The sequence below is a fragment of the Dreissena polymorpha genome, chromosome 2 (assembly GCF_020536995.1).
Source record: "Dreissena polymorpha isolate Duluth1 chromosome 2, UMN_Dpol_1.0, whole genome shotgun sequence".
In the NCBI taxonomy this organism is placed as follows: Eukaryota; Metazoa; Mollusca; class Bivalvia; order Myida; family Dreissenidae; genus Dreissena; species Dreissena polymorpha.
Genome location: NC_068356.1, coordinates 151,296,465 through 151,308,040, shown reverse-complemented (window position 1 = coordinate 151,308,040; position 11,576 = coordinate 151,296,465). Strand labels below are relative to the sequence as shown.

At 34.1% G+C, this 11,576-nt stretch overlaps 1 protein-coding gene across 23 annotated transcripts in view; it reads right to left on the bottom strand.

The window, feature by feature from the left end:
• LOC127869453 (nascent polypeptide-associated complex subunit alpha, muscle-specific form-like) overlaps positions 1-11,576 on the bottom strand; it is a 99,606-nt gene that overhangs the window by 44,747 nt on the left and 43,283 nt on the right. For 7 of the 23 annotated variants that reach the window (XM_052412058.1, XM_052412051.1, XM_052412052.1 and 4 more), the window contains exons 11-14: positions 11,328-11,483; positions 9,294-9,392; positions 7,942-8,004; positions 2,077-2,097 (exon numbers count right to left, since the gene is read on the bottom strand). In XM_052412058.1, coding sequence (XP_052268018.1) covers positions 2,077-2,097; positions 7,942-8,004; positions 9,294-9,392; positions 11,328-11,483 — 339 coding nt within the window. Of the gene's footprint in view, positions 1-803; positions 849-1,607; positions 1,653-2,076; positions 2,098-7,941; positions 8,005-9,293; positions 9,393-11,327; positions 11,484-11,576 lie in introns of all 23 variants that reach the window. The other 16 variants (XM_052412054.1, XM_052412044.1, XM_052412043.1 and 13 more) reach the window with 3 other exon arrangements.

Sequence of the window (11,576 nt, the reverse complement as noted above, 5' to 3'; positions counted from 1 at the left end):
ATTTTGATTTTTGCTAAGAAGAGACTTCATTTAAACGAAAAATGACATAAAAGCGGAAAGTGTCGTCCCTGCAGTTGGCACAGGCTAATCTGGGACGAAACTTAACGCACATGCATTATGCCCAGTTTTCTCAGAACACTACTGATTTGAGCTGTGAAACATAGCAACAAACACAGCAACACTGACTGCGTAGCCGTAGCGTTCAATGTGATATACAACGAGCGACATAACACGTGACAAAGCATCTTACATAACGTATGCCTTTTTGATCAGAACACTGCCCAAAGCAGAAGTCTATTAACATATGAAGCCGTATAGTGCAATATATCGAATATTTTCATAAATGTATAATCCATACATGTGTTTACGCATTGTAAAAATTCTGTCTTTGTTAACAAATCATTTGCAAAAAAACAACACGTTATGCTACATTACCCGTAAAATATGTAGCCTTGATATTTTAATAATTAAGTTTGAGTCATGAAACTGCAAGAAATGTATAAATGTAAATGTTAATTGATTATAAAGCGAGATTAAATTAAAGAGGCTAAAATATCTCAAATAATTTGCAATGTCCGAAATGAAGCTCGTGAAACACTTCAATATAAATATAAAAACATGCGGCAAGTTAACCATTATATTAATCTATCGTCTTAAAATTGATGTCTCAATATTCATTAGAATATACAAAAATAACATAAAGCGAAAATAATTTGTGCATCTGTTAAACTTGATCCCCAGTCCTAATCTACGCTAATAAAATTTCGTCATCGAATACACTGTGACGTCATATTCTTACGAACCTTGAGACCCGGTCCCGCCCGGTCTACCCAGTAATGCGGCTAGCACTATAAAGTTCAGGATAATGTCACTTTAAGGTTCAGGATAATATCAGTATAAATCTCAGGGTAATGGAACTGTAAAGTTCATGGTAATACTAGAATCACTTTAAAGTCCATGGTAAAAATACTGCACACATCCAATATCAAAATTAAGTAGAAGGTAATTTAGCTAGACGAGATATTAAAGATTAACGACAGATCTAACAGAATTAAAAGAACTGGGTTTACGAGAACGATGGCGGACTTAAATTCACGTTTTGGATTTCGGGTAAAATTCTAAACTAACGTTACGATAAAAATGAACTTAATTTAAAAAGAAGTTATCTTACTGCACCCACTTTAGACACAGCTGCACACATCGCAGATGGCAATTAAAGTACGAAGCAGTAACTAAAGTTTATAAAATGGCATGTGCACTAGAATTAAATAGTTGGTGCTTACATCGAATATTTAAATAAATCACATTCCACAAACATACTTATTATATATATTTAGCCTTGCGCACAAATCATTTTGAACAGTCGCAATCTATTTGATCGAGAACAAGATATTTATTTAATCTCGCAGAGCTTGAATCGTGTTGCGTCGGATCAAATATACAAGTATATTATCTATAAACAATGTGCACAAACAATTCTTAGATGATATTTTCTCAGTACGTCTTTGTTCAAAATTTAAAAAATGTAAATGATTTGTGCATGTAAAACAATCCGTCTTAAGTACATGATGTCATTGAATACACTGTGACGTCATGTCCTCACGCACCTTCTGACCCGGTTGCGTTTGGTCTACCCAGTAGCGCGGCTAGCACTATAAAATTTAGTGTAATAGCACAATAAAGTTCGTGGTAAAAACTAATGTTTTTAATTTGAACGTTGTTAATTGAGTTACACTCTTCATTACGATAAAGGGTCTTTACGCTTAACAACTTGCCTGAAGCCCGGAGCAAAAAGAATTTATATAAGGAAAGTTTCTATTCGTAATAAATAAAGTCGAACAAGAGGCAGATGTAATATGTTGACTAAATAATAAGACATGGAGACTGAAATAGCGCATACGTGTATATTGTTATGATTCTTATGGCTCAAAAGACAATATTTTGTACACTTTTAGTCTTCATTTGTTTTTACATATATTTATGTTTTCGAAGCCCATGTCTTATCGTCGTATATAAATATTAAAGTTGATTTGTAGCAAAATAAACGTTAACAATAAAACAACAACAGCTACTTACTTGATTGTGCCGATCCACCCTCTGCAAATCAAATAATTCATTGATAACATTGATAATTACGTTAATAATACATAATAATCACACGGCTGATAACATTTCATCTCGTAGTAAATGAACAATTCGAATTGTAAATTCAAAATAGTCAAACACAATAATAAAAATGTTGACAATACTACATTTAGTTTACTGATTATGTGTTATTTTATCTTAAATATATTGGCAAAGAATATAACATCAGTGCCAGGTCAAAATAGATAATACAGGCATACAGCTTCATTGATAATAAAAGTAAAGTACACGTCCCAGTTGTCTCCCTTAAAAACAATCGTGGGTGTTTAAAACGGATTGATTCTGAAATACCTGCAATTTTAAATAATAAATGATACAACAAGTTTCAATATGTATCCTTTTGAAACGCTCAATGTTTGCATTAGTTTATGAACGATGAAAAATGGTTACATTGCTACTATGTACGACAACATGTTTAATTTGTTGCGAGCTTTGTTCATTATTTGGAACAAATGCAACAGTATTTTGTTGTTGTTGTTGCCACAGTATTTTAAACAATTTAATTAATTCACTCCAAGCAAGTGTCAGTAAATGTCCTAAAGTTGGATTGATTTCTTCGATGCTACAAACGTATCTTATATAACTTTCCTATTTACCTTGCCAAAGGCGCTGCAAAAGGTTTAATATTTCTGATTCTTCTCTACTTCCGGTGGCGAAAATGGCCGAGACATTCCGAATGTTGAAATGTGTTATTGTCAAAATATAAATTTCACAAAATGGCACCGTGCAGATCTTTATAATAAAAACTGTTGTATATAAGTTGCACATTGCATATTAAATACTTTTTACAACAGTAATTCACGCTTTTAAGGTTCATAACAATTGGTATTGAATATTATTCCCATAATAAAATGCCTTAAAGTGGCAGCTATGACTGATGGTTGTCGTAAAATGTCAAAATGATGTATCGTCGTTTTGTTACAACACAATCTATTTTGTTTAAGTATTTTTTTTGTGAAAAAATGGCAGCTGGAGCTAATCCTGCTTTTAATGAATGTTTTAACATGTAGCCTAAATGCACACAAACAATACATTGAGCGAGATAAATCTATTACAAAATAACCAGTTTTTTTCTTTCATATGCAATCAATGTTTATTATAAAGACTCATATATGTTCAGAAGAAGACAATCGTCGTTTGTCTTCTGGGCGAAAACCGGACCGAACCGCTTTGAAAGATACATATCTCGTCCACTATGTCAGTGTACTTGAAGGATAATTAATAATTAAGAATAATTTAACTATCAAAAAGCACACACATACAAACTTGGGAAATACTTTAACGCTTGCAAAAGGCGCGCTGCGTTTTATGTAAACGGAATCTTATAAACTGCGAAATAAACCTTCGCAAAGCAAGCAACGTGTTCAGTGTATAATGAAAACAACAATGCAATAAAAATATAAGAATATAAAAGAGTCTTTGACATTTTAAAATCTCTCCTTTACTTAATTGTTTTGTGTACAAGTAGAAAAATTGAATTGAATACTTTCACATTACTCATAATACTTTTAAATATTGAAAACCAAACATTATTTTTATACAAATATTTTTATTGAATCTTATTTAGAAAAAAATCTTTCAATTATGAATCATAAATGATTAAGTATAAATGTTAATAAAAAATAAACTTACTGAATTGTTGACCTTGTTGACCATTGACCACGAGTACAAAGACACACGACAAAATAATCCCACTTTGTAAACAATTCATCTTTGTGCTGTAGTTTGTGTCAGAATTTAAAAAAGTATAAAATATTGTATTGAACTATTATTATTTATCCCGTTGAACGTTGCTCGTTGTTCGTCGGTGTATATGCAAACACTGTTCGTGTTTTTAAGACGCGTTCATTATTCCTACGTCTGCACTCTAGTCATGCTACGTTGTCACAGTTGCGTTCATTAGACCCCAAACGTTACATTAATAATGACGTTATGTTGACAGCTTTTAAAAGCCCGTTCAGACAGGCAATGTGTTCTCAGCAGAAATGATGACGAGTTTATTAAAGGGGCGAACTGACAGATGCGCAAGCTCGATATTTTCAAGATGTTTGATTATTTTTTTGACATATTTTTTTCTCCAATAAAATTATAATTTAATACAAGTTTCACTGGAGTAATCAATTTGAACGCGTTCATCAAATCGTTTACTTGAGATACGTTGGCCTTATTGTTTACGTTACGTGTGAAGTTTGTATTCGTTTTAAGAGTCTTTTACGCAATAATTGTAACACTGTGTTCTGCATGGTAAAGCATAAGTCTGGTAATTCATTAATTAATCTCATTAAAATCAATATTCTTTTGAAAAATAAAGTCCTTTAGCACAGTATTGTTTAACTTATAAGAATATTTAAATCTAAAATTAATTACATATTCATGAAAGATCATTTGAGTGTTTGATTGTAATGGCAATCAATTTAACCTAAATGAGATGATATTTACCGGAACTATTTAAACTAGAACACAGTTTACCTTGAATCACTTATGTGTAAATGGCAAATCTCTTTAAAATACCAAATCATGTCGTGTATAATAAAGATAAGTTCATGGCCTACTGTTTATTTTATACTAGTATTTAAACATCGCTCCTAAATTATACAGGAGTACAATTATAAAAGCAAAGTTGCTGTTGTTTTTCATCACAAACACGCGCTTTACGTTAGGTTATGTTGAAAAACATTAATTAACCACAACTGCTGTTTTTTGTGTGATTCAAAACACTTTATTATGCAAAATTAAGCAACATTAAAGGCTAAACATATTCGTTTATACACATTTTTCTATGAACGGCATTTATAAAATTTTATCGTATGCAAATTACGTTTATTAGGTCGTCTATAAGCAGCTAAACAATATTCTTTACTATGATGCATTGTTGTGAATGTCAGTCATACCTTTGTACTAAGCACAGTGTAAACTGAATAAATGGAACGTATATCGTGCTTAAAATAAATTTAATAACTAACGATTGTGTTCGAAGAGGTATATTTTTATCACGTAGAAGCGTGAACCTTCTGGGTGTTCCCTTTAAATTAGAGAAGTGTGTTTTTTTCCTTGTACAAAAATCTTGACAGAGTGGTATTTCCGAGATTTAAAAAACATAAGCGCACCATTACTGTGTAATTTAAGCTCATAATTCATTTCGCTGTACGTTGGTTATGAATATGCGAGTGCATTAAAAGCGTTTTCAATTAAGTCTGTTCGCATTCAATAAATAATGATGCTTTTTCTAAATTCAGTCGTAATAGCAGATTTGAGAACATGTTAGTTAAGTTGATAGGGAAAAATACTTTTAAAAAGTAAATCATATTCTTTTTCTCGTTAAATGTCGAGAATTAAGATAAATTTACACAACTTGTTCAACTGTACATATCTAAAAGATATATAAGCGCATATAAGATATACTTTAATGTGTAGCTTAAAATTAAAGATTGCACAATATAAAACTAGCTTTTTTGCAAATCAGACGTGTAACAAATTAAAATAAAAAAATAATTATAACAATTGAAGTACATTTTCACGAAGAACCCACGTTAATTATAAACGGATCCGGAAATGATTGTGGATGACATACCAAAGCTTTGGAAACAAGTTTTCAAACTAGCTTATTAACCATCGTATGTTAAACATCAAATTTAATACATCATGCTTTTAGTGTGGTCTTTGATTTGAACGATGAGCTATCTTTTACAAACATTCTTCAAATGAAACGATGTCAATTACATTATATTTACAAGCAGAGTGTTTACATTTTAAATGATTAATGTACAAATACTTCGTCAACCTTTACATTTCCCTGAAATCGTATTGTGCTTGTGTTAAATAAAGTTTACTCATTTAAGATTTGTTTAAATCTTTAACCCATTTATGCCTAGCGTCCTGAAAAAAGGACATTGCAAACAGCGTAGACCCAGATGAGACGCCGCATAATGCGGCGTCTCATCTGGGTCTGCGCTGTTTGCTTAAAAAGAATTTCTATATGAAATATTCTAAATATAGAAATAAATATACTTGACATCCCTAATTTTGGAAATAAATTGATCCAATTAAGAAGGATGGGAGAGTCAACTAGGCATAAATAGGTTAATGACTTCTATAAAAAAAAATATCCGAGGACCTCACACGTTCTAGGACCCGAGAGTATACGCTATATTTCCTTATTGAAAATAATTAACCGGTGCACTAAAATGATGTTATCGTGTTGTTTTTTAATGATATCATTTGTTTTTCTGCAGACATGTTGAAAACACAAACAAACAACATGTGATAATAAAGTGGTCAATAGAAAATCAGCAAGTATCGTAAACGGATATGCTTATTTGCGAGACAAAAAAAGTGAATCACTCGCCTCGGTTAAATAGACGTTTCTGTGTTAAACACAAAGTAAACAAGACTGTCTGTGTTTCGTTTTCAAGGTCAACGTAACGTCAGTAATGTCAATAACGACAGCAGGTATGTTGCTCATTGCGTAATAACTTAGTGACCTGACAAACACCCGTCAGATAAGTTTGTAAGAACAAGACAGGCTAAATGTCGATTGACGCGTTCAATCATCGAAACACCCGAAATGACGTAATCAATACAATAACGTCAGCGTATATACGTATTTACAATTGTGATAATGTGTCGAATTTCTATCACTGAAAGTTAATCAAAGTTCAATGCCCCTGTTACAGAACAAGCAATGCACCAATAAGTGCTGAGTATTTAATAAATATTTTCCATTTTAAAGCAGCAGTATTTGAAATCATTCAAAATATTTATAAAGTCAAAAAATACATTGGTTTAAAATGTTATTGTCATGTCCGGAATTCGAACTGCTTGCTTTTGTGCATTTTATTTGATGGGGAGTAATATAATCTACATAGATAAGCGGATTTAATTCGCTTTACGACTATACATAACTGAAACTTATAATATATTTTACACACAAGTGCAATTTCGCGTCTTTGTTTATCTAGCATAACATTCTACGACACAAAGGTAAACACGTATTATGTAGCCTATCTATGAAAACAACAACAACAACACAAATAGCCTTAAACCGCAATGTGCACACATGACAAACTCGCTGTTGCGTCGAAAGAGACAGCTGAAACTATGACGGTTTAATTGTGCCGCAGTCAACTGTCGACACGATCACGTATATCAGGACAAGGATCCGTGTTCAGGTAATAATCGCCCAATTGTTTCATAGCATATTAACGCCATCACGAATTTACGAAACTATAACTCATCCGTGTCCGGAATAGAAATAGTATTAGCATTGTATCGTCTTTAAAAATTGATAAACATTAAAATAAGCGTTATTTTTTAAATTTCAAAGAAATCTTATAGCCACAATGACGTAAATTTTGTTTACTGAATGACGTCATGAATTTTTGACGTTGTTAATACCATATATAATAATAAAGTATACACAACCTCGTTAGTTCGCACGTAGTTTATATGTAACCATTTTTCATCGTTCAGTAAAAAATGAGTGTGGTTACTTAAGGAAGCTAAACATAAATGAGCCGCGATCTGAGAAAACGTGGTTTATCACATGTGCGTAAAGTGTAGTCCCAAGTTAGCCTGTGCTAATTATGGACGACACTTAACGCCTGAACTGGATCTTCGCGAAAATGAGACATCCTTAAAACGAAAAATACCACAAGAGCGCAAAGTTTCTTCAGTTATTAGCCTGTGCGGACTGCACAGACTAATCTGTGACGACACTTTAAGCACATGCATTAGACACTGTTTTTCCACAGCGAGCCTCATTTATAAAAATAACACTTATATGATCCCGTGACTTACCGGCAGGCGACGCGGATCCGGATTGTAAGCCTTGAAGGGCTTTCATTAGGGCCAATTGGTTGTCTGAAAATGGGGCAAGATGAAGCGATTATTATTAGTTGTGGGAAAATAGCAACATGTTTAAAAATAAGAAGTGAATTAATAAAGGCATATAATGATTAAAAAAAATGGAATTCTCGGGTTGGAGACAAACAAGCATGTCGATTACTGAGAGCTCACTGTTTTTAATCTACATATTATTTCATTTTCTTTCAAGATATACGAAACGAGCAACTCTGAGCGTAAAAACAATTTCATATGTATCTGAAGTAACATAAATAGGATGTTCACGTTATCTATATGTCTTTATATTCTATATGCAAAAATTCACAGTCAACACTTTTAATGCTTAACCGGTTCTGACACGGTCTAGCACGTGACGATCAGACAGATTTATGAGGACATGTTGACAACCTGAAACCAGATGGCCCAAAAGGTACAGAAACGATAATAGTCCAAATACAATAATTTGATTTACAAATTACATGCATAAATAACAGTGGTTGGGTGATATATTAAGATGAAGTAAATATTACGAGGCATATACCATAGCGATTGCGCACACTATATCCCTATACATATTAAATAACCATGGAATGAAATTGTTTCTTTGGAATACAAAATATAATCATTTGATTTGTCTTCGGAAAGAAAGGCATCACCTTCTTAGCAAACATTTCTGCTTAAGTCATTATTGAGCCGCTTCATGCGGAAATGGATCTTACTACGTATGTGTTCAGCGTAGCTCCAAACTGCATCCCCACAGTGTGGTCGGGAGCTACCCTGGGCAGTCTGGAGCTACGCTACGTGCATATGGCATTATATCCATTTTTGCACCACGCAGCTCAAGTGGTGTACACTGCAATCCACCTAAGCACATATCGTACAATACGTAGGTATTGTGGTTATTATATAGAACTTTGGTAGAAATGACTTCATAACCGATCGCCACATACATTATCCGCGAATCCGTGATGCTGGAAATTGTACTTCTACCAATTGAGCTGCTGCGCTTTAAAAGTCAATGAAACAGTAAATCTGTCAATAATAAGCCTCTTTGTCGGAAAATGGGGTTTAATGCATGTACGTAAAGAGTCATATCATATTAGCCTGTACAGTCCGCAGAGGCTGATCAGGGACGACACTTTCCACCTACATTTGATTTTTGTTTCAAAGACTTTAAACGAACAATTTCATAAACACGGAAAGTGTCGTCTATGATTATCCTAAGCGGACTGCACAAGCCTATTAAGGAAGACACTTCACGCACAAACATAAGGTCCAGTTTTCTAGAACAATGCTCAACTACTTACTAGCGGCGCCCGATGACGGCTGGCTGGCGCTGTTTCCCCCCATCATTTGGCTCATCATTGCCGCCATGTTCATACCGCCCATACCTGCCATACCCTCGCCTGAATACGGACCAGTGCGCATGCATTTGATTTCGACGTTCCGGGAAACATAGGCTTAATGGATATGCGTACAGTGTCGTTGCAGATTCGCCTGTGCAGGCCGCAAAGACTTATCAGGGAAAACACTTTCCTTGCGAACTGCACAGGCTTATCTGGAACAGCACTTAACACTAATGAATTTAGCCAAGTTTTCCCCAAACAAGGTTCATGAGATTGAGGAGTAGGTGGGGGTCAACATGTCCAGTCTCTACCACTACGAACGTTGACTATCCCAAAGCTATTTTCAATCACTGGACCTTAGATTATTTACCAGTGAGAATTTTTACGTAGCGACTTAATCTCAATGAAAATAACAACATATGAGAAAACCTAAATACAATTAAATGATGACCAAAGGTAATGCATGTAGAAATTACAGTTTTATTTAAAAAATATTATTTTAGATGAAGATTTTTCAACTGTTCTTAGTCGTAAAGGATGACTTGTAATCAACATACCGTTGTTAAACCTTCAGTTGAAAAAAAAGATTCATTGAAATATTTCTATGATAATTACAAGAATAGATCGCTCCGCCGTTTTGGCTAAAAAATTTAATTAATATATTAATTTAAGGCAAACAAAAGCTATTAATATGCACCTGCATTATTGAAATATAAATACAAACATTGTCATCTCAATTAATATGTTCTTGTCAATAACGAAATACCTCATCGTTAACTGCGTAAATAACATTTAAACACAGAACACTTGCAAATATGAATATTCGTTTTATAGCAGCCGTTCTTAACCCATTACTGCCTAGCGTCTAAAAAAAGGCCTTGGCAAACAGCGTAGACCCAGATGAGACGCCGCATGACTAGACATCCCTAATTTTGGAAATTAATTGATCCAATTAAGAAGGATGGGAAAGTCCACTATGCATAAATGGGTTAAAACTTAAACGCATTGATGCATTACAGTACAATTATAACAGCCGCGTCCTATTGTTTAACATTCACTTTCTTTTGTAATTTAATAGAAATATTTTGCTTTTGTTGGCAATGCTCGATTGCATGTAAAAATTATATAATTCAACAACTGAAGATGCGTTAACAAACAAACGGAAGTGTGTGTTTTTCATTCCATTGTGGTGGGTGGGGGTGAGTTAGCAAGTAGTGAAGGGAAATCAACAACAAGTCAGTGAAAACAGATGTATACACATAGTCGTGGGCCTTTGTTCCTCCATTTATACACAATCTAAAGTCAGCTTTGACTTTGTTGTTTTCCATCGTTTTAATGTACATACATTTCATAAAAGTGAGAGTCAATCCAAAGGTCGTCGACTTTGTGTAGACATGGTTAGCGAAACAAAGGAACAATAAGTGATACGTGCTTCAAATTGCTGCTCAAACAGTGCATTCATGAATGTGAAATAGTCATGCTAAAAATAATCAAACTCACAAACATATAAAAATGCACATACATAGGCTAGTAAAGAATGATAGAAGTGTAAAAGATATACAGAGATAGACAGATAGATTAATAAATTTCAGACACGACGAATAGCAACAGTCAAACATAATACATCAGATAGCGTGGCTCATATCCGTGTAAAATACTCTAAAATAGCTGTCCACATACAGCTGTATAGAGTAACTAAGCACTGTTTGCTGAAAATCAATTCGAATCCTGAAAAGCAATTCTGTAGTATGAGAAAAAATAGTCTCAAGCGAAAACCATGCAAATTACATGGAAAACCGGATAGCATCAGATATCGGATACATATATCTGGGCACGACTATAATTAACTAACAAACCCCTTTTTTTCATCAAAACAAACATTGAAACATCTCTTATAATGCAGACAAAGTAGTTGAGGTAAGAATGCAATCAATGAAAAACAACAACAGTCGCAGTTCACATTGTACACAGTTATTCCCCTTCTACGTCACTCACCACTACCGCCGCCTCCCAGAAGACCAGCCAGATTGCCCATACCGCCCATGCCGCTCATGCCGCTCATGCCGCTCATGAAGTTCGGTGTCTCGCCGCCGCCACCTCCGAGGAGCGCGCTAAGACCACCGCCAGAACCCCCCAGCATAGCGGCCATGGCTTGAATAGCAGTAAGGTTACATACCAGTATTATATTGCCGTCACAAGTAAATCGCTACACAGTCTAAGTATGTAGTTTTCTATAAATGGGCG